Source organism: Crocuta crocuta, unplaced genomic scaffold (assembly GCF_008692635.1).
Source record: "Crocuta crocuta isolate KB4526 unplaced genomic scaffold, BGI_CrCroc_1.0 scaffold170, whole genome shotgun sequence".
NCBI lineage: Eukaryota > Metazoa > Chordata > Mammalia > Carnivora > Hyaenidae > Crocuta > Crocuta crocuta.
Window position 1 is genome coordinate 6,437,264 of NW_027527853.1, and position 24,411 is coordinate 6,461,674.

Genomic DNA, 24,411 nt, shown 5'->3' on the forward strand with positions numbered 1-24,411 from the left:
TAAAGCGTTCTAAAAGATGCTGCAGTTCTGATATACGAAAACGGTTTTTAGGGGGCAAAATAGCCAGTACCATCCCATAAGGGACCATATGTAGTGTTTTCCAAAGTGTGTTATGAATTACACTGTCCCATCAGACACTGGTCTCTTGAGAAGATCATCGACAAGAGGTTTGCTCGTAGCAATGATAGGTGTCATTTGTTGATAACTTACTTTGTCCATCTTATATCCATTTGCTCCTTTAATTAGAGTTTCTGTAGCTGAAAACATTTGGGGAAAATTGATATGTTAAGGTCCTGAGAAGTCTTTCAATAAATAAATTTGGGTAATATTTTTAAGCCAGCATTTGATCTACCTGATTTTGGTAGAATTAGTATTCCATGAAGTTCTTTCAAAGAATAGGCTTCTTCTCAGGAAAATCATAGGTAACTAGAACTTTTATGTGTACATTACTCTCTAGAGTTTAAGTGATCAGCATGCCAGTAACAACACCCTTGTCCTCGTACCATGGAGCTGCAAATACACTTTTATGTAGACATTGGACAAAATTGTCTGGCTGCAGGGCACGAGTGCTTGAGGCTATGAACCTGGAAGTTAAAATAGCTGAAAATACAGTGCCAATTTCATTGCTACATCATTTTCTTCAGCTTTTCTAAATCCTAGTTTTGTTTGTAGGTTTAATAAGAATCTATCAGTCATGTCTTAATGCATTGCAAATGAGTAAAATGAATTTAGAAAGAAGAGAGAAGTTAACCATCCACAAATCAAAATGCATTTAGACTTGTTCAGGAGACTCTCAGGAAGTATGACTGGTGGCCAGTAACCTGGAGGACAAGGAGTCTTGCAGGCAAAGGACATCTCTGTACACACCCACACACGCTTTGGGTCAGATAAACCTGGCTTTTAGTTCTGGGTTGACTTCACTCTTTTAGCCTTAGTTTCCTTATCTCTAAAGTAGGTATAATGTTTATGGCATAATAGTTAGAGTGAGTTTAAGTGTGACACTGTGTTAAAATGCCTAGTATAGTGGTGTGGTGTAGTGTGTGCTCAAAAGTGCTGGTTTCTTCTTTCTTTCAAAAGGAAATCCTCTATCATGCCTGTGTTTTCTAAGCAATGTAGGAGCATCAGCAGCAACAAGCACTAGGTAATTCTGATCAATGAATAGATCACCGGGAGTTGGGTGGGTGGGAGGAGCATCAGAAATTGTGCTGATTAGGCCAAGCCCTGAGGCCCCCACTGGTGACCAGACATACTGTATTTCTATTATCCCTGGAAGGAGGCTTTCAGTGATCTGTGAACTATAGAAGGGCAGATTCTGGATACCTTGTGGCATCAGCATCCGCCCCTCAGGAAAACTGTTGTTAATTTACCAGAACACTGATGAGTACAGAGCACTCACTAAAGTTTGGGCACTTTGCCAGGCAGTTGGGACCCACGCAGATATATGATCTCAGCCTTAGAGGACCCTAGAACCCAGTGGAAGGAAATAGACATGTAAATACTAAGTGAAATAAGGAGTCAAAGTATGATAAAAGTATTATAAAGAGTAGTTCTGGAGTGGGGGTTCAAAGGCAAAGTGTCAGATGTTCCTGAAGGACTCAGGAAGGCTTTTAGAGAGAAGGTATTCCCTTAAATGTTCCCACTACAAGTATGGTTATTAGTCATTGCATTTAATTGATAATGGCTTTATAAGTCCAGCATAGAGCAAGGCTGTACATCACCATTTTCAGGGCACAGTTTATGCATGCTCTGTTTTTTCTACTGGGTGCCCTTATGAAAACAGTGTGCAGAGTGCTATATGAATTGTTCAAAAATAGCTGATGGGCTGTAAGTCTGTTTGCATCAGGCAGGTTCTGCTGCTTGGTGCAGGCGGCAGGGGTTTCCTTTTAGTACCTGGACTGTTTCCTCACCCTGATGCTAGAGCTGGAGCATTCTGGGAGGGCATGAGATTTCCCAGGGTTCCTTTTGGCTCCCTGTGTAGGAAGAATCCTGGCTATTTTGATGAACCTCTCTGGGGCCTGCGATCTATTTGTATCGAAGGAATGGGAAGAATAGTCTGAGTGTGAGAGTTAAAGCTTTTTGCTTGGATGCTCAGTGGAGTTCTGTCTGTAGGCCCAAGAGCAGCCCAGGGTTCAGAAGTCTTACCAAGAGCAATGAAACCATTAGCTATTAGGTTCCTTTCTGGCCACTTCCTCCAGAAGATACAAGGAGGGTATCTCCCCCTCTCCATTGGGTAGAGAACAGCACTTGAGAATAATAGGTAGCATCTAAACTCCTGGAAAGTGGCTGACCTGTTTGTTAGGGAGCTGTCTGGTAGAAATAGGGTTGAAATGAGATGCCAAATATGAATGTTCTTTGAAGGATCCAAACCACAATTATTGCTGTTGTGACTGTTAGTTTTGGTGGTTAATAATAGTAAAACAACCCCTTAGAACGTGGAAGAGATAAAGATGCCTCACAAACCACAAACTGGTTTATTTGTGATACTGTGGGGCACTCCAGTCATTCTGTGAGGTCTGTGATGCTTAAAATAGAATTGCTGACAGCTGGGGTGGGCCTGAGTTCATCACCAGTACAGCCGAGCTGTTGCAGCTGTATGTCAGCGGCCCAGAGTTTAGCTGACTCATCCTGGCCATCACGAGAGCGGCGATACTGCTGCTTGCTGGGGAGAGCGGTCCTAATGGTTCTGCAGTATTGCCTTTGTGGTTAATGTAGACTGAAAGGATTGTAGGACTAGGGAGAGAAAAATGGAGACCTTCTGAAGAGCTTGAGTAGGAGTTTGAAGGGTATTGAAAAGAGAAAGAGGAGATACGGGTGGTGAGGCTAGGCCATGTGACTTATGGGAAATTTATGGGAAAGAAAACAGCAGAAAGGGGTTGATCAGGTAGTTTCCAGAGCTGGCCAGCAGATTGCACTGTTGACTCTGAACAGTTTGGTTGCTTTGCAGAGCTGCCTTGAGATGAATAGATGAAAAGGAAGGCACTGTGCAGTAGGATGTATATGTGTCGGATGTTTGTTGCCTAAGAAAACGACCAGACAAGACAAAATATAGGGTGAGATGTTTAAAATGAGCTCAACATTAATTATTTATTTATGGGTAGGTAAATGTGTAAATTCTAAATACTGGTCTAAACTAAGAGAATTCTGGAGCCATAGGGTGGCTTGGTCATGTCTGGAAACTTAAAGCCCTAAGGTTTATGTTAAAAACTGCTCTTACTAAAGCTAAATGTTTCTCTTACCCTGTCATTAAAGATACAATAAAAATGCATTTTATATTGAATTTTAACTTAGAGGCTTTTGCAGATTTTCGGTGAATTTGCATTTTAGAAAATGTTATGTGGCTTCTTGTCAAAAATAAATGATCCATACTTTATGGATGGGTCATATTTGACCCATACTTTATTTCTTAAATTTTTTTTTCCTAGCACTTGGCCTGATTTTATCACTGTTAATGACTTTTAGTTTTAAGTAGGATGAAACTTCAGTTTTTACATAGAACTGTAATTATTTTATTCCTCATGGATATCAAAATAGTCAAACATCTCTTGTGCAGTTCAGTCTGAAAACTTTCAGTTCTTTGAACAGCTATTTATTATTTATATTTACTATATTCTTAACCACTTAAAGTTAATTTCTACAAGAGAAGTACTTTTAGAGCAATAACAGGAGATAAGTGAGACAAGGCCTTGATTGGAGTGAAATTTCTACAGTATTTTGTTCAGTTAGTTCAACCTGGTTATGCCATATATAGATACATACTAAAAGAGTAAGATATTATAATTGGGCAGTATTACCCAAAGTGTGTTTACTAATAAGTGTTATGAAAAAAATTGGTTCCATGAAACTAATTTTGGAAATGCTGGGTTAAACATTATTTGAAAACAGATTTCTTTCCTGTAGAACCTTGTAGAGCCTTTGATTAATAGAGCCATGAAACTCCAATAAGGAAGCAATAGTGTATAACTTTCCTAAGCAAGGCTTGTCTGGCAGAACCACCCTACAGACTGACAGCTCACAGAACACACAGTGGGAAATCTTGAAAAGGAAAATGAGTGCTTTCAGTTCTATTTTAGGTTTTTTTGAAGAGTTGCTATATGGCATAAATTAATATACTTATAGCACCACCTTTATGTTTGGTTTTTGCCATTTCCTTAAAAAGATTTGCCTTTGGAGATAAGCACTTCTGCAATAAGATTATTAATTCCTATAATAATTCAGATTATTAATTCTTAAGAATTAAGAAACAGATAATTCAGCCAAAGAGTAGTTTCATAATCCTCACCAGAGCTTCTGTAAGAATACACGCTTAAAACAGAAACTAAGACCGACCATTTTAGTGTTTTCTCCCATTTTGGGAGCTGAGTTAAGTAAACCTTTCTAGTCAGATCACAGTCTGGGGCCCACAGGATAGATCTGGCCTTCAGTTAGTTTTGTTTAGCCTGTCCAGTGATTTTAACATTTCAATTCGTTCTCAACATTTTAAGATCTTGAAGTTTCACATAAAAATCCGAATTTCCAGCTATGCTTGAAAAATGGAAAAGTCTGACAACACATTCACAAATGATAACTACTTGCTGGAGCTGTAAGTGTCTGCTTCCTTTAAAAGCCATGGTTTGCTCTAGTGTGTCATTGCCTGCTTACTAACTGCTGTCCTGGTGACTGACAAATTCATGCTACATGTCCATCCCTACAAACCTTTGGTTTTTTGTAACTCCTGCTATAAGGACATGGCATGGATGAAGGGCTGGTGGATGGTGCCTCTTTCTAGAGTGATCTTTATATGCAAATGTCTTCAGGAAAGAGTGTTGAAATCAATGTCAGGCTCATTTAAGGGAATTTTCACCATGTCTGATGAAGTCCCTGTCTTGTCCTCAGTACAGTTGAGGCTCTTACTGCCCAGAGTATAGCCTGTTTGACAACATACTGAAAGAGTTCTTTCTCTCTCTCTCTGTCTCTCTCTGTCTCTCTCTCTCTCTCTCACACACACACACACACACACACACACACACACACACAGTGATCCCTGTATATGTAATGGTTGCTATGCTGGGGGAAATTTATGTTGAATTAGAACAGAGTTGTAATTTCATCCATTCTCAAAAACAGTTATTAAAGAAACAAAGATAATCAAAACACAGTTCTTTGATTTGTATTCCACGGCTTTCTACAAAATGTTTGAGCCACCTTAAAAAGTATGGTATTCAAAAAGTAGAGAAATATCTATATATAAAAATCAGGACCAGAAAATGTATTCGAAGAGTAAGTCAGAAAGATAAAATATGAATATCAGGCCCTGAGGGCTGAGAATCAACTTAGAAGATGGAGAACATGCCTTGTGTGAGAATGGGCTTATATTTCAGAGAGAATCCAGGGTGAATGGAACTTCCCAGTGGAAAACAGTACTGCAGTATTACTTTTTGCTTAGTGTAGAATGTGCTGATGTTGGCCTGTGTTGACATTTATCTGACTCTCTAGGGGTGGGAGCTCTAGAGGAGCTATTTTCTATTGGCAGCTGGGAAACGCAGGTTTTGTGAATAGGGTTTAATCATTACTGTCTCTTGGGTCTCCTTCCTGTGTTTTTACCTAATCTATAATACAAGAATTGGCTAAGGGAATGGGTTGTGTGTGATGTAATGAGGTAAGGGTTCAGCAAGAGAAGAAGCAGTAATGAAAGCTCTCAGCAGGAAGGTTTGAGATCTTCTGCAGAGTTCTTTTGAGCAGCAGTAACGTACAGCTGTTAGAGAAGGCTGCATCTTCTGTGCTTCTGATTAAATGAAACCAGAACCCCACGGATACTACAAGAGAATTGTTTTCACTTGTGTAACAAAGTGACCCGCAATTAAATTCAATTATCGTAAAGTGATAGGAGTTGCCTTACTAGGTCCTGAAGCTGCCTTAAATTTATCAGGCATGAGGCTGGAAGGAGAGGACTCTGTGTAGAAAAAGATATGTCCTACTTTTTTGTTATTGGTGACATTAGGATCTTTGTTCTTACAATGTGAAGAAATCATGTTTTTAATTAAAAATTAATAATGGGCCCTCACGAAGGGATTTAAAAGTAGTGCTTCATGGTATTTGTGAATCTGCCTTTGTGGCAAATGTCAAGGGAACAGTAATTTAGTCAAACAGACCAGCAAATGTTATGAGTAAAGAACTAGATTTTTTTCACATGATAAAGGTGGAGTAAATGCTTAAATGTTAACAGAATTGCAAACAGGTCCCTGTTTTCAGAGTCTAGGGAAGAAATGGAGATTTTACTGCTTCTGGCTAACTGGTGAAGGCAACAGGGTCATAAAAGGCAAAAAGGTAGGTGGGGGTGAATTTTGTAGCAGTCATAAGGAATGTGTGGACTGTTTCTAACTGAGCAGTGCCAGTTTTGGAGTTGATTCAAGGTGTTTTGAAAGTGTAATTGACAGGTTTACTACCTTTCAAATGAGAGTACTTCTAGATAGAAGTCAAGCCACATAAGAAATCATCTTATGTGGTTTTTTGCATCAAGTGTTGACAGTTGAGCAATGGGGAAAATGAAGAATTGTGTTGATACTAAGGAAATGAAAATTCAGCTGTTTTGTTTCCTATCCTAATCCACGAGGGGAAAGGAGAGGCGTGTTCCTTAAAGACAGACCCTGTTCTCTGCTTCTACAGACCTCGCCCATTTCCCAGAGCACCTGGCTGGCTGTGTGGCTCCTCGATTCTCAGGCAGTGCTGATGCTTATTACCTTTTGATATGGGAGGGTGTTTTGGGTGTGTTTTTGTTTTAAGATCTTCTTTGGTGATTGAGTTAGGGATTGAGACGAATATGTTTTACGGTTAAGATTCTGTTAAAATATTTTTTGTAGGCAGGAAGTCATAGTACCAGTGAAGAGATACTACCAAATAGAAGTATGTTCATAAAGATTTCTTTTTCTACTTTTTGAGAAGTTACTTCAGTTTCTAGGCTCACCTTCATTTACCCAAACTTGTTTAAGAAAATCAGATAAATCACAAATAGGTAACACTGTGTGCTTCAGTATTTGATATTGCTGGTAATTCCATGCTAACTTGATGAGTGTCCATCGGGGTTAAACCACATTTCTGAAAGATAAATGTTTCAATTGTAGGGGTTGATTTAAGAATTTAAAAGCCAGACATATAGATAATTTTTAGAAAATATTCCTAATGTTACTGTTCCCTTTCTTTAGGTGAGCTCTTAAAAAGCTAAGTGCTAAACTGTGGCAGGTTATAAACAGTCTATCATGTGTTAAAATGGATCTGATTTAGAACGCAGAGTCTCTCTCTAAAAGACTGCCTTTTCTCAAAACCGCAGGTGGTTTCTGAAGGTTTATGTCTAGAGTGTTGAGTATAGTACCTGTAAGTAGATTCCCCAAGAGTTCTCTTGAAAGGCACTCAATGCAGATTACATAAATTAATAACTGGATTTTGTTTGGGTTATGTATGTTGTAAAATGCACAAATCAGTGGGTTTGTCTTTAGTCACCTTATTCTCATTTGGGGTTGATGGAAATGAAGTAAGGACCAAGTAAACGACTTTTTTTCAGGTGCAAATTCGACCATGGAACCTAAGTGACAGTGACTTTGTAATGGATGGTTCTCAGCCTTTGGACCCCAGAAAAACTATCTTTGTTGGGGGAGTTCCACGACCCCTTCGAGCTGGTGAGTGGAAATAGTAACACCACAACAACAAAAACCACCAACAACAAAACCCCAATATGTATGTAGTCTTCAATATTTTCTAGGTTTCCGATCGACTCTACACAGTCTCCAAAAGAAGTTTCACTGAGCTGACTCTTTCAGGATAAAACATTTTCTCCCCAAATATTTTATTTTCTTACAGTACAAGAGTGAATTTCATTAAACTGTTATTTTGACAGGATGAAGTCTATTCAGTGCTGTCACATTCAACCACAGATTTTTAAAATAACAACAATACATTTGTCAGTGTGCGTTCTTATGCGAGTCAGCATTGTTATGTGTGACAGAAAAAGCAGTGACCCCATCAGAAATCTGTCCAGCGCAGCTGTGTACCCCTCAGTGACAAGCCAAACCACTGCTCTCCTAGAAATTGTGTCACACGGAATCAAACTGGGAATCTTCCTAAGGTTCCTGTTTTTTCTTATGCACTTTGAAAAATGGCTTATGTATTTGAGCGTTTTTATCATGACTTTTTAAAAGCTTCCCTGTTTTTTTTTTCTTTTTTAAGTTCTTTTCTAATGATGAAATAATTGAGCCTGCTGAGATCAGGCAGAATCATGATTGATTGAGCCATTTGAAGCGATGCTGAACTGATGACTTCAGTATTTAAATCCAAAAACAGATCTAATCAGTTAGGGATCAGTGTTCTACCAGTAGACTATGATAAAATTATTTGTAGGAATGGAGTTTTTAAAGTGCTTAAAATAACTTTTCAAAAAAAAGATGACAAAATAATGTTACCGTTGGCTACAGCAGTTGCAGAAGTGCAGTGTGATTTCTGTTATTTGGAAGCAAGCAGACTTAGCTCTACCTAAAAAAAAAAAAAAAAAAAAAAAAAAAAAAAAAAAAAAAAAAAAAAAAGAAGAAAAAGAAAGTAAAGAAAAAGCAGAAAATATTAAAATCAAGTTGTGAAAAAAGAATTATAAAATGTATCTACAGCCATTTGTCTCTGACTTTGATGACTTCTTAATTGTAAATGTCAACATTTCTAATGCATTTATTCGAATCTCAACTTCAGTCTACTCCTCAAAGATATCTGTAGACCTCTATAAAGACACACCCATAATTCCATTTTGGAAGACTTTAAAACACATTAATTATGACTGTGAGGGTTGTAACTTTACAGTTTTTCAGAAAGCCAAATATCTTTAGGTTTTGTTCTCACTTAGTGGAAAAGTGTGCCGAGAGGAAGAAAACCAAAGTGGCAGAGATGCCTCGCCTTGATCTGCTGTCAGAGAATAAAGTCTAGGAAGCGCTAACTTGGCTGTGACCAGCATTATGAGATGAGGGCAAATGTAGCCCTTTGTTTNTTTGGGAGTGGAGAGGGAGAAGAATCCCCTTTGACAGTCTTTTAATTGCATATGTGTTCTTCTAAAAGAATGGACGTACATTGCTAGCATTCTAGTCATTCTCCTTCTTCTTTTTTTGCAACTAACTACAAGCACAAATTAGTTTTAATATTCTAGCCCCTCTCCTGTTGTAGATGGGGATCTGAAAAAAAAAATTCCGAAAGAAAAAGTCCCACAGTTATAAAAATAACAGAACTAGCTTTAACCTTTTATGTCTGTTTTTAAGTCACAGACACAATAGTTTATAAACCAAATTCCTTTTTTTATTATTCACCCTTTTTATTATTATTCAGAAGATACTGCAAGTCCTAGGACTAGACAAGAATTCTATTTTGTTGTTTAGTCTAAAATGGGATTTTTTTTGTTCCCTGCCTACATAGTAGACCTTCTTTAAGTCTTGAAGTTCTATCTCTTTTTTAAGCCAAGCTAAAATTTTTTGTTTTAAAATTGTTTTGTCTGCAGTTTTGTGGATAATTATCTGCATTCACTTGATCTAATGAAAAAGTTCCCTCATGCAAACACTTCCCATAAGAGTAGCTAGTTACTAGATGGCTAAGCCATCTATATTAGCATCATAGAATTTTACTGTCTATCTAAGACTTCAAGATTGGAAGCTATGTAATCTAAACACAAATAGTTAACATCTGCAGCTTTTATCCACGTGCATGGAATTGGGTTTCTTTGGAACACACTGAGCTTTGTGGACTGACGTGTGCCTTGGAATAGAGGACTATTTTTAAAGGAATTCATTTTGACTTTGCTAGGCAGTCTTGAGTTGAATACAATGCAGTTCACTTGAACAATAAACATTTATTGAGCATCCACATGTTACTGGCACAGAGCAAGTACGCGTCATGCCAAACTGAATGAACATCCCACTATCGTGTTAAACAGGTCATCGTCTACAGAGAGTCAAAGATTTCAGAAGAGAAGGAAACAAGAAATGTATTAATAGATTTAAAAGTAGAATAGAAGTAATTGGATCCTAATTGTACTCTTTAACACACTGGATCTCAAATTTGTTTTTTAAATATTTTAGAGCATTTTTTATTACTTCTAAGGGACTATTGTGGCCGTAGAATTCTGAAAAGTCTTAAAACTATCTCAGGCACTATGTGCAGGGCGATCCCGGACTAGACATAGTTGACAGTACTCAAGAGGTGAGATCTAGGTATCCAAGATTGATTTTCACCTTACCCTGGGCCAAAAATTTCCTTTCACATGTTATAATGACTAAAATATAATAACTACAGTTATTCTTTTGAATCTTGTAAGCCTTTTTCTCTTTGATATCTTCCCATTGTAAGACAGGGACGATTATCCCTAATAAGTTATTCTAAATAGAGTCCTTATCCTACCAGACAGAAACACACAAACCCATCTAAAGAAATAAAGCCACCTGTTATAAGCAGTATTGCCTGGGCTGAGTATCAGTTGGTCCCCACAGTCTTTTTGACAAGTCTTCCTTTTTAAATTTCATGTTGGGAAGGGAAAAAAAAAATCATAGGCCTAGAAAATTTAACCTGAAAATTGGAAAATATCCGTGGAAAATCTAGATGAGTTTACCCAGTAGATTGCCTGGTTGTTGCTCTAGGTTAGATAATACACATTCCTATTGTGTCTTGTCCCTCCCTTCCATCACTCTTGTCAGTGAAAGTGGCAAGCCAAAGACAGTTTGCCTGAAGTCTCCTGGTGTTTCTCAGGTCTTGCTCTCCCTCCACTCCCCCCCACCCCCCGCTTCCCACCCCCATCCTCAGAAAGGCTGTAGGTAGACTTGCCATGCTGTCATGTGGCTCCAGTTTACATACTGTTCGGAGAGTCAGTACCAGGAAAGGAGTGGTCTGTCTGGTTCTCTACCTGTTTCCACCTGAGAGTACAAGAGCACGTTACCAGCCTTCATTCAAGTGATGTGATCAGCACATCTTCCTGAATCTCAACACAGAAATAGCCCTGGTGTATATCTCCGTGGCATTGGGCCCTATCTAGAATGCATCTCTTTGCTCTGAGAGGAAATAAGTGCCAGGCTTGGGGATTATAAAGAAACCACCAGGAAAAGGTGGAAAATGAAGCATCTGGTCCCTGCACACACCCCTAGTTTAGAAACATGAGTTTATGACCCCAGCTTCTTGGCTTAGATATCTAATATGAGGATTGCCTCAGTGATCAAGGTTTGGGACCCATCCACTTCCAACTTCAATAAGGCTTGGAAAACTCTTAGCCTTCTCTCTCATTAGGGTCATGTGAGCTGGTCTTCCACATCATGACTTCCTTTGATAGTTTATCTGACCAGATCCTGCAGAACAGATCAGTCTTGAGAGATTGCTCATCTGAGTCCCTGGAACCTACAATTTGCTCATCAAATTTAGGTCTCCAGTCTTTCCTATTGCTCTGATAATTCTTTCCTGTCTTTTTTCTCCTCTACTAATATTATGTAATGTATCCTGAAATTCCTTTATCCTTCTCCCTCCAACCTGTATTGTGAAGATGACTTTTCTGGGAGGAAAAAAAAACAATACAAAAACTTTTGAGGTAAATATTCAGTGACATAGGACATGCATCTAGTGAACATCCTGAATTTTTCTAAGAGCATTTATTTCAGACATTCTGTACAAACAGTCTGGTAGTTCACATGTATTAAGAATCACATCCTGATTTGTGATTTAGGAAATAGTATTGTAACCATATCCTTTGTTGTTGTTGTTGTTCTGTAAAGTAATAGAAGCCAGGTTTCTCGGTGGTAGAAGTTTTTTCTTTGACCAAGTCCCAAGTTCAGTATGAGTTGTCCCAGATAAACTCCAGATTTAGCACACTGACTTGATTAACTGGATTGCCTTTAGGGTTAAGGATTTTCTAATGTTAGTCATTCTCCCCCTCAAGCCCTCACCCACAGCTGGTGTCAGACTTTGCCATGTCATTAGCAGGTGGAATAACATTAGCATAAAGCCAAAGTAAGACTGGGATGAACTGGTGCTTCTGGAGCAGAAACCATGCCACGTTAATATTAAGCAAAGATTTATGAGTAGAGAGAAAAACACCCCTGGGCAAAACTAAACATGTGAGTACCACTCTGTGCTCAGCAGTGTGTTCAGAGCTCTCATGTATGTTTAATCGTCAGTGATAACTCCGTGAGGTTGTAAGTGGTAAACTTTTCATTTCATCAGAGTTCAAAGGGGGTGATTAGCCAAGGCCACAGTAAGTAAAAGTGCCAAGATTTAAGCTCAGATCTCCAGACTTCAAGTTTGGAACTCTTTGCATAGAAGGAAGCGGCTTTATCAAGTTGAGATCTGAGATGTTGTCTCAGTAACAGTATTAACAGTCAACTTGGCACCAGTCTGATTTAATCAAGTTTGGCGCTCAGTCCCTCTGACTTAGTTGGTTCTTCATGCCATTTATTTGAAAATATTCTTAACTTCCGAACATTGGATGCAGAGTGGAAATATTTCCACCATTTAAAATGTGTGAACTGCCTTGTAAACCAACTCGGCTATTGTAGAAAACCTAGATAGTCCAGCTTCTAGTTGAATCTTGCTTTCTTTCAGAAGTACAAATCTCTTCATCATCCTGAGGTTCCTTATGCCTCTTCCCTGTCTGCGTTGTTTTGTTCTTATTTCCAGAAATGGAACTAGATTCACAGTTTAGAATCTGGAAAGATGAGTGTGTTGTATTTCTCTTGGGGATTCTCATTTCTGACCTACCCCATTTGGTTCTCATAGTATCTCAGACTTAGACATTGTTTATGGCTGGCTTTGAAATCTAGTTAAATGATAGGAACAGGATCCTGGTGTGGTTTAGGATGAGGGAGTCATCATGATCTTTTTCTCTAGTGAGCTAAAGTCCCTCTCAGATCTCTGTGAAGATTCAGAAGCCAATCCAAGGAATCATATTTGGGGTTTAGATTCAATTTCAGAGGCATAGTCTCCACAACCCAGAGGAGTTCTTAGATTTCTGTATGCTACACAGAACTGCAGTATTCTTCTTTCCCTCTCCAGCTGTGGCGTAGTGAAATTCATCACAAGAACCAATATATAGATCAGAGTTATAGTAGTTTTGCTGTTATCATTCCTGAGATGACTTGAATTGTCTTAAGAGCACAAAGTGTCTCATCCAAAGTACAAAATGCCATTGGATATGGCTGCCAGATCTGCTGATTCACAGATCCTGTGAATACTCTGCATAGAAAGTAAAAAGTAAAAAGTGGTCTGAAGGCTCCTGACCCCCACATGCACTCCGGTTATGCCTCCTGTCACTTCCATTTGTCTGAATTCCAACCTACACCTCTGTGCCCTGCTCCTGTAGCCTCATCTTCTTCAGGTCAAATGTTAGGAATGTGCTTGGGAGCTGCACTGTCTGCCTTCTGCAGATGATGGTTTAGAATGAGGGGGGCGCCTGGGTGGCTTAGTCGGTTAAGCGTCCGACTTTCGCTTAGGTCATGATCTCGCGGTTCGTGGGTTCGAGCCCCGTGTCGGGCTCTGTGCTGACTGCCAGCTCAGAGCCTGGAGCCTCTTTCAGTCTGTGACTCCCTCTCTCTCTGACCCTCCCCTGCTCACACTCTCTCTCTCTCTCTCTCTCTCTCTCTCTCCAATAAATAAATAAATAAATAAATAAATAAATAAATAACACATTAGAATGAGGGTTCACTGTCAGGAGCTTTGTAGATTTGGCTGCATTTTCCAAATAAGACCCATCCTTCATCAAAAGTACATTTCATGAGCATGGTTGAGATCACAAGATATAGATAACCCCATGAAAGTTTTAGTTGACTTCTGCCAGATCCTGCTTTTCTTCTGTTTTTCTCTCTTCTTCTGAAGTAGTCAAAGTGGTAGTCCTCCTCATGGCTCAGCTTCACCCACATCAGAGGGAGGGTTAACTTTCTTTTATTATATTAACTTGCCTATATTAACTGGTGATACTCATTTTAAAGAATCCTTTAATACCTAGTTTCTTGGGGAGCCTGGGTGACTCAGTCAGTTAAGCCTTCTACTCTTGATTTTGGCTCAGGTCATGGTCTTGCAGTCATGGGATTGAGCCCCCTGTCCTACTCTGCACTAACAGTGTGGAGCCTACTTAAGATTCTCTCTCTCCAAGATTCTCTCTCTCCCTTCCTCTCTGTCCCTCCCCTGCTTGCCCACTTGTGCACATGCATGCTCTCTCGCTGTCTCTCAAATAAACATTTACAAATAAATAAATAAAACCTAGTCTCTGAACATAGTTGTACATTTTGATATCTGTAGGTGAATTTTATGTTCTTTATTAAAAAATGTTTCAGATTAGAAATTTATAGGACTTGTCCTGTGTTTCTGTTAGTCAGCTGTGTAGTGGATGAATTAAATTGGTCCCTCTTTTTTATGCTGTTTTTACCAAGCATGGCTACTTTTCTCAATAATTAGAAGCTCTGCTTAGTACTTAAATGACACTACTCTGGTGTTAGAACCCAGCATGAGTTTAGCCTGCAGCAAGTGTGCTTGTACTGAAGAGTCACTGACTGAGTAAAGGACTAAATATAAACAGCAGTTGTTTGATTATTATTTATTTTTCTTCAAGGGTGATCACAGTATTAGACCTTCTGTAGTTAAAACAGAGATTAGGGTAGAATGAGAGGTGGAAAATCTTCATACTCTTCCCCAAAACACCTGTTTAGTCACCTTGATCTCTTGTAGCTTCTCAACAAGTTGCTCTTCACTTGAGTGAGATTTCATTGGCTTAAACATCTGCCGATTTCTGTGGCCAAGAAAATGACTGTATGTAAGCGTACAAATAGAAAGGATTTTTTAATAATTAGCTTTCATAAAAGCATACGTGAGTGAGGGTTTTTGCTTCCTGTCAAAAGCACTTAACTGCCAGCAATATCAGTCATGACCTAATCTTTGGCATGTGAAGATGATTTTCCAGGAGCTAGATTCACGAAGTAATAGAATGTTCGTGCTGTGGAAGGCACCTTCTCTGATGTCCGAGGATCCCTACAATTTCTTTGGGGACCACTGAGCTGTAGAAGAGCCTGTGATTATGGTAACTCTTCTCCTTATTTGGGGCATCAAGCCTACAGGAGGTATACCTTCTCTCTAAATGAGATGCTTTTGTGAGTCCTTTCTAAGGGTGGAAGACAAGTGCCATTCAGCCCCTTGCGGACATTCTTCTCCTGGCTATTCACCAGGCTGAGGGAGTGCTTGCTTTCTTATTCCATTCCAGGGGAAGCTAGGTCTTTGGAAAATTAGTGTTTAATTTCCAGTTCCTGAGGTTGCTTATTTTATTAAGCCCCTTGACTAATAAGGGAAATCATTAACGACTGCAATTAATTATTTCTTCAGTACCTTAGTCTCTGTTACTGGATAACATTAGCCATGTGAGAAAGTCCTCAAATGATCAGAAGTTGTTGGTCTGAAGTATGAGGACTCACTGAATTCTGATATTCAGTTATGGTCTTTGCATGATTCTTCTTGCATTGTTTGAACAAATGTGATTCCTGGATCCTGCCCCACAACTGCAATCAGAGTCTACTTGGGCCCTAATTAGCATGTTCTTTGGTTGATATGATTCAGTAATTCTGATCATAATGGGATAATTGGGATAGCTTTTGGATGTTCTGTCTTTAATAGCACTATTCCTGGGCTTAGTCATTGCTAGCTTATTTTCTCACCTTCTGAAAATTCCAAAATCTTTTGTTTGCAGATCATTCTTCTTAAGAACAGCACTTAGAAAACCATCACCAGTATTGTGGAGAGAAACCTTGAAGAAGTTCAGTAGAAAGACAGCCTTTCTGTCATGGCAACACACCTCTTCTTACCAGCTCAGCAGCTTCATACTTTAGGAACTAGTAGTGCCTAGCTTTCCTTCTGTTCATAGAATTCTGGTGGGGTTCTTATGCCATTCAGCCCTCCAGCCCTTATACTGCTGCAGAATTCCTCCTATATCCCAGGGGTTTGTGTCGCCTTCCTCCTCCCCAAACACTGATTCCTGTGGAAGTCTGTTGTGTGATGTTATGGTCTTTGCACACTGGCTGTGACCCAGGTCATCATCCACCTACCCTGTCTTCTCCTTTCTAAATATCATACATAGGTGTTTGTAGGTGTTTGAGGGAAGTAGATTCTTGGGTCATTCCCCAGAGGTAGGGATAAGTCTCCCGGACTTAAGTCATATTAGTAGCATGAAAGGAATGCTCATACGTGGAGGAAGTGCCATCCAGTGTCAAGTAAACAATTACCTTCAGGAAATTTGGATCCAGGTAAGTAACTGCTATATGTCTCTCCTTGACATGGTGAGGATAATTTTAGAATATCAGACCTTTGGAAATGGTCCGGTTTTCAAATGCCTTCTGTATAGGTGTTTTGTAAATATACCTGAATAAAGATATATTTAGAAGAAATGTGGCAAGGAGTGCAGACCAGACCTCTGGATTCATAGCAGAGTACAGGATGGGTATGTTTTTACTGCCTTTGAGGCAGCTTAGTATTTACTGGTACATTGTAAGTGCTCAATAAATGTTCATTGTTGCTATTATAATTATTACTATTATTATTATTTAGAATTCAGTGTGAGGCTAGCATGGAGATTTCTCAGTTGGGAAAGAATACTAAAATATATATTTTTTTAATTGTAGAGATTTATCTTAAGGTAATAAACATATTGCCTTTAATTAAAATGAGCTAATTCGTTCTATAGCTTAATCTTAACATAACAGTGTGACTTTCATAATTGCTTTTAGTCTTAGAGGTCAGTAAATAGGGCTGTTTATAATTAACTTGTTAGGGTATCATTTGAAATGCTTTGCCCACCGAGGGCCCACTCCAGTGGACTAAACAGTTAGCAATTGGAACAGAAGGATTGCGGACAGATGATTTCTTTTATACTTTTGCTGAAGTTCCGATTATGTAAATTTTTGTGTGTGTTGTGTAAGTTCTTAATTTCTTTTCATTTTACTTGTAAATATGAGGAGCTCCCCTCCTTGAATTTGTAAGACTGATGTGGACACTCTTCGTGATACTTAACATGGGTTTTCCTTTTATTAATTATACTGCATGACCCTTAAATAGTTCCTCCTTCTCCTGGGCAAATGTACCTTCTAAACATTTATACCGGATTGTATTTATTTTCTTGCAGTTGAATTGGCAATGATCATGGACCGCTTGTATGGAGGTGTCTGCTATGCTGGCATTGATACGGACCCAGAGCTGAAGTACCCCAAAGGTGCTGGCCGCGTGGCGTTCTCCAATCAGCAGAGTTACATTGCAGCCATCAGCGCTCGCTTTGTGCAGCTCCAACACAATGACATTGACAAACGGGTAAGCAACTGCTTGGGCTCTAATTGTTATGGGGAAGAAATGAAGTTTGTTTTCTGGGCCCCTGGGGAGAAAAGCACCTTGTGATCAAAAGTGAGCAGCTCTACCTTACATGGTAGTAGTCCATGAGTCCCTCCCTCTGGTCTGCCTGAAAAAGAGAGTACCCATGGTATGTTAATGAACCTTCTGCCTCACCCATCCCCAGGGTGACGTTACACATATGATAATAACCCTGCAGAATTTAGCATACCAAACCGGTGCTGGTCAAAAGATGATGCCAACAATGCATTAACAAAGGTTGTGAGCTGGTGACCTGTTTGACCCTTGCGGTGCTCTCAAATAAGTTTGGACTTACATTTAACGTTAATGTTCAGGAGTGTACATAAAATTTTGAAGTTCTGGTTTCTCTTAAAATTGCAAGGTCACACATGATAGCAATCACTGGATCGAAATAGCTGCTCTCCCTCCAGTCCCCTCTCTAACTCCCTGTAGTCCTGCCCGTACCGTATATGCATATGCATTACCTGCCCTCTTGCACCATAGTGTTACCTGCCTGGCCATTATGAGACATTCTGATTTGTTACCTCTGATGTAAAGAGGACACAAAATAGTGTTGTAGGGAGTTAGTGTGCTCAGTTGGTTTTGTGGAAAGACATAGGTAGGTTTAAATCCCTTAAGTCCTAGCTCTGCCACTCTTTGGAAGTTTGGGGAAGAGACGGTAGGAGGAGATCATCTCATATATCTGAGACCTATTTTAGTGGATGAATAAAGCAAGTAGAGTAGATCAAGTCTTGAATACCTCCCTGTGCAATTGTACTGTGGCTGTTAATAACTTCCAGCAAAGGATATTCGTAGGGCATACATTGGACTGGAATAAATTAAAGTAGTAGTATTATGTTCTGCTGTGAAGTTCCATCTGTACTCTCCGTGGCCGACTTTTGACTAATTTTGTGTAGCAGACTTAAGTTTCTTAGAAGGTGAAAGTTTCAGTTGGTGATTCATTTTTAAATATTCGGCAACTTATATTTTTAATAAGACATTTATCTGATCAAATTAGAAAAGCCAGTGCCTAAAATAAATAGTTGCTGCATTACTGAGCTCCTTAAAAGTAAGTAGTGGTGGTTTGTTTGTTTGTTTTTAATTAAAATAAATAAACTCTTTTTCCAGAATTTTGAAATTCTTTGAAATAATGGAGACTCTGAGGTGTGATAGAGGTCCAACTCCATTCCTAGCTTTCAAGCACCCATGGCATCCTGAGTTTTCCCTTTTGTAGCAGTATAATCCCCTCAGACTGTCAGCTCCCAGAAAGATAGGCTTGGTGTCTGTCTCACTCTCTGCTCCATTCCCAGTGCTTACCTATTGCTTGATGTACAGCTCCAGTAGTGGGTGCTCGATAAACCTTTGCTAAATTGACAAATGGCTACACTTGGGGGATTTTCTTAACTACTGCTCCTGATGCCAGTGGACCTGCTTGTGCATGTGCTTTTGTGACACCAGATTCTGTTACACTTGGACTGCTATTGCACCTGTCACTAGTGACCCCACGTAATAAACTTAACCTGAAGAGCCTTAGATTCTCCTCTGTATCCTTTTCTCCCTTTGAAGCCAGAACTAGTGACTAGACAGGAGGTAGGTACTAGAGATGATAAAGAAGCCTTCATTTCCCAGGGCGCCTGGGCGGTTCAATTGGTTAAGCATCCAATTTTGCCTCGGGTCATAATCTCACAGCTCATGAGTTCAAGCCCTGTGTCGGGCTTTGGGCTGACAGCTCAGAGCCTGGAGCCTGCTTCGGGTTCTGTGTCGCCTCTCTCTCTCCCCCTCCTCTCCTCATGCTCTCTCTCTCTTTCAAATAATAAACATTTTTTAAAAAATGAAAAGAAAAAAGAAGCTTCCATTTCCCCATGCTTTTATATTCCCTTTGCCCCCAGGCTAACAACCTCTGGCCTACTCCTTACCCAGAGGAAAGTACACTTGCCCCAGAGAACATGGCAATTTCTGAGCCCCTTCTAAAATCAGAGTAAATTCAGATATTGTTTGTTCTGTTGACCACTCCTGCTCCTTCCCCTGCTATACGGGCCTTCAGGATTTCTTCCCACAAGACTTAGAGCTAGGTTCTAAGAGAGAAGTGGCTTTGCTTTTGTGAGCACGATGATAGGCCATGCTTAGGAGAATGTATTGGAACATCAAACTTCTGAAGACTTGAGAAAACCATTGACTCTTCCCACTGCATTTGAGTTACCTGTACCTTCCATATCGAAGAGTAGTCCTTGATAAGCATCTAGAGTAGCAGTCAGTTGTAGTGGAAAGAGTATGGAGTTTGGATCTAGAATATATTTCAATACTTTTAATCTCTGCTGCACTAGTCAACTGATGACCCCAAGTAAGCTACTGTGTGCCAGGACCCTTGGGCCCTGATCTGTAACTCCTTCCTGGGGATGGTCTGAAGACTAAATGGGATTTGAGGATTGAACATCAGCCAGAGCTATATGATATTTGAGATGTTTAGCAACTAGCACTTGTTAACCAACAGTTAACTGATGTCGTTAATATTACATAGCTTGAATTTAACAATTTCTCTGCTAAAGATGTATTGAAAAAACTAACTGGTTAGTAGAAAGAGCACTGACTGTGTCAATGTCTGGTCCTGTTCCCCTGGGCTATGTGACTATGGGCAGATCACTTAAATGCTGAGCTTCAGTGTACAAGGAAAGCAGTAGTAATAGCCCTTTGAGAAGCATAGAAGAGTGAACAGAAAGCAGTATATATAATGTAACATATCATACATATGTACAGTGGGACTGCTTCTGTGGTCACAAGAATGCCACCTCCATCCACATCCTGTCTAAAAAGGACTTATCATTTCCTTCAGTGCCCTGGGATGAGAGTCATCTAAGTGAGAGAATTGCAAGTCATTAAAAGTGGCCCAATTCCTCCTCTCCTCTGGCTCCCGGCTCCATCTTCATGCTCTTTGTTTGCCATTACCAATATGGGGACCATTTTCTTTATCATGAGAGATGTAAGCCAGCTTCCATGCTGGGATAGGCTCCTTTTTTACCGTTCTTCTGTGAACATTACACTCTCTTCCCCCAAATTGTTACTCTGTCATCTTGTTTTCTTCTTACTTTGAACGTAGCCAATAATACTTTTTTTTTTTTTGACTGTGGTGTTTTGAGCCTCTGTTAACTGCACCCTTCTTAGATGCTTTTTAAAGTTCATCCCTAGTTTTATTTTTATTTATCTTTCTCCTAAAGCTTACGTTTGAGCTTTCCAGAGACCTCCCATTATATATAACTGTATCAGTATTTCCTTAGGTAATGCTCTTTTTATTTCTCTGTGGCTCCATTCTTCATTGTCTGCAGAGAGTTTCTTATTAGGCACAACCTTCTTTACTGAATAACCCCTGTGGGTTTTTAGCAATAGTTTCATAGCTAAGGTTTTGAAACTTGCTGATCTCAAAATCAGGAGCAGATATCTTCCTGTGCCCATAATCCCTTTTCTTTGCTGTTGCAAATTCCAAAATGCTATATAGCCTTATTCTCTTTCCTTCTTATGTTAGCCTAGAGTTGCCTGTAAACCAAGACTTGACTATTTTAAATAGCATCAACCTTTATTACTTTCTGGTCAAAGGAACTTTGTTTGCTTCATTATTAATGCAGATATAGTGCAATCAGTGAATTTAAAAAAAAAACAACCTATAGATAGCATTTTTTAAAATATTTATTTTGAGAGAGAGAGAGAACAAGCAGGGGAGGGCCAGAGAGAGAGAGAGAGGGAGAGAGGATTCCAAACAGGCTCCATGCTGTCAGCATAGAGCCTGACACAGGGCTCCATCTCATGAACCGTGAGATCACGACCTGAGCTGAAACTGAGAGTCAGATGCTTAACCAACTGAGCCACCAAGGCACCCCTGGAGATAGCATTTTAAGGGCCACTTGCTGTTTGCAGCCACTAACCCCTTCATTCTTTGGCTCATGTGGAGAGTGGAGGAAAGCCACCTGCAGAGCAGCAGTGCCAGGAACCTTGGAAGTTCTGGGACCGTTTGAGGGGTGTGCTCGCAGGTTGCACCTTTCCTAGGTAAACTGTGGGAGGCCCATGAAGAAAAGTTTGACTGGTGTATTTCCTTTCATATCCAACCAACTGTTCGAAAAAAGACATCTCTTTTGAGAATTTAACCATTTATGTATTTATTGTTGTTGTTGTTGCTGCTGCTGCACTTGGGCTAAGTTTTTAGATGGAGTGGTTCATGGGGAAAATACAGCCTTTATAGATTTGATTTCTTCTCACAGTCTTAGTGACCTTTTGGCTTGCTTATTATAAAATAAAATATGTCCATATGCAACATCTGTGGGATCTGTCAGTCCTGTAGCTCGGCACTTTTCTATCCTGTCATTTCATTCACCCGTAATGCCATCATTTTTAAGGAAGAGGTGGCAGTTTACTTGTTTTGGTAGCAGCTTTACGTAGATACAATTCATAATGCCATACAAATCACCAATTTAAAGTATACAGTTGGGGGTACCTGTGTAGCTTAGCCAGTTGAGAATCTGACTTTGGCTCAGGTCACGATCTTGCAGTTCGTGGGTTCAAGCCCTGCTTCAGGCTCTGTGCTGCTGATGCAGAGCCTGCTTGAGACTTTCTCTCTCTCCCACTCCCTGTCTCTGCCCTTTCCCTGCTTTCATGCTCTCTCTTGCTCTCTCTCAAAATAAATAAACTGAAAAAAAGTCTTTAAAAAAATTTTTTTTAATGTCTTTCATTTATTTCTGAAAGAGAGAAACAGCATGAACAGGGGAGGGTCAGAGAGAGAGGGAGACACAAAATCTGAAACAGGCTCCAGGCTCTGAGCTAGCTGTCAGCACGGAGCCCGACATGGGGCTTGAACCCACAAACTGTGAGATCATGACCTGAGCCAAAGTTGGATGCTTAACCAACTGAGCCACCCAGGCACCCCAAAAAAGACTTTTTAAAATAAAATGTACAGTTAAACAATTTATAGTGTGTTTATAGTTTACACAGTTGTGCAGCCATCCTCACAGTAAAATTTAGAACAGAGGAAGAGGTATTGTACTGAACAGCCTTCAAGCCTGCACTATGAGGATCAGTTGCACAATAACTCCCAGTGGGGAAGCGGGTGGGGACACTGCATTTATCCTACTTATTTATTATACGGAGGAGATCCTCCTTATTTAGCCTGTACTCTGTGAAGTCACAGGAATGAGATAGCCCAGGCTGTTGAGGCAAACTTGTGACCCATGCTGCAGCTATAATTAGAGTCCCCAAGAATATGTGATTTATTGAGTCGTCTGATAAATCTGCATATCAACAACTTCTTGCTGTGGTGTGGCTGGCAGTGGGAGGACTCACAGAGTAGAAGGGTCTGCTCATGGTGCTCCCTTACAGAGCTGCTAAGATTTTGGCTCTGCCACCTGTGCCCAGAAGTCTGAATGGAAATGGTTGGCACATGGGTGGCACTCAGTAAATGTGTAGAATAAATCAAGATGATATATGGGAGAAAAAGGACTGGAAGCGAACATGGAAGGCTGTCAAGGGTAGTGGAGTGAGTCACCCTCATCTCTCACCTGGACATCTAGAAGAGCTTTTCCCTGTCTCCTCAGTTCGCATAGCCAGTCTCCAGTTCATTCTTTACTTAAAAACCAGAGTGATTATGTATTTATTTACATACTTACTGTCTTTTTCTTTATTTTTTTTTTTAAAGTAGGCTCCACACCCAAAGTGGGGCTCGAACTCATGACCCTGAGATCAAGAGTCTCATGTTCTACTGACTGAGCCAGCCAGGCGCCCCNTCTTTTAAAATCATAATGTGAATCATGTCTTCCCTTCCTTTAAACCTCTTGGTTATGTACTATTGCCAGTGGGATAAAAGTCAAAATCCTTAATATTGCCAACATGACCCTTCATGCACTACATACATCTTTTGCCTTAGCTCTCTCTTCCTTGTCTTGAGCCAGTCACAACTGGCCTTTTTCTATTTTTTAAGGTCATTGTACAGACTTTTCCTTTGGGTCTCAGCTGAATTGTAGTATTTTTAGGGGATCTTTTCTTCAGTGGAGCTTACATCTCCTTTGTAGTTCATTGTCATGATACCATCTACCATTCCTTTGTGGCCTTAAATACCTCTGTAATGAAATATTGCTTCATTTAGTGTCCATCTATCCTGTTAGACTGTACAGTTCATGAGGGCAATGACTGTGTGTCTTTCATGTTAGCTACTTAATACTTGACACATAGTGGACACACATTAATTAATTGTTTTTAGATGAATAAATGAGTTGATGAATGAATGTCAACTGAGAGGTAGCCCAGGTAGGAAGCCCTTAAACAACAATCTTTGGCATATCCAGCTGCCTACGAAAGGGCACTTTGCACAGCTTTCTTTTCCTACTTCATTGAGAACACTCACTTGTATAATAAAGAAATTTATATTTTGACATTAAAGCTGGACTTAACCTAAGACATGACGTTTTCCAGCCCCTTTACTTTGCAACAAAGGAGAATCTAGGAGAGGTTTGGAGACTCTCAAGCTAACCTGTCAGTTAGTTAAGGACAGAGGTTCCTCTGCTCATGGGAGTCCCTGCCTGAACCTTGCTGCTTACCCAAGGTCTAATGTCTCCTCACACCCATTTCTTCCACGAAGTCCTTTTCCCACAGACCTTAGACTCGGAACCTCTGAGTTAGATCACAGGTCCTTTTGTGGGTTTTATGTACGTTTCAGTAGTTCACATCAGTTCCCAGGTGAACATGTTCTACACAGAGCAGAGCACATCTGGAGTTCGTTACCAAGATTTTCTCATATATCTGTAGGTCATTTTTAACATTAGCAAAATGACCTGGAAAATGTTCTGTGCATTTTTGCAGTTGTTTTGCTTTTGCTTTTCACTTTTATGTTGTCTTCATATGACACCTTTTTCAAGTGAGCGGGAACCCGGGCAGCTGCACTGGATGATAGCATTTGATGGAGATGTTTGGCATTTTAAATGTCATCATGACACTTACTATAGGAACATTATTATTATAAATGACACGAGGGGTGGGGAATATTAAAATGGATGATGGGCATTAAGGAGGGCACTTTTTGGAATGAGC

At 39.9% G+C, this 24,411-nt stretch overlaps 1 protein-coding gene across 1 annotated transcript in view; it reads left to right on the forward strand.

Annotated features, from left to right (window-relative positions):
- Positions 1–24,411, forward strand: part of CPEB3 (cytoplasmic polyadenylation element binding protein 3) — a 160,671-nt gene that overhangs the window by 112,579 nt on the left and 23,681 nt on the right. The window contains 2 exon segments of the mRNA XM_077779871.1: positions 7,535–7,649; positions 17,132–17,313. Coding sequence (XP_077635997.1) covers positions 7,535–7,649; positions 17,132–17,313 — 297 coding nt within the window.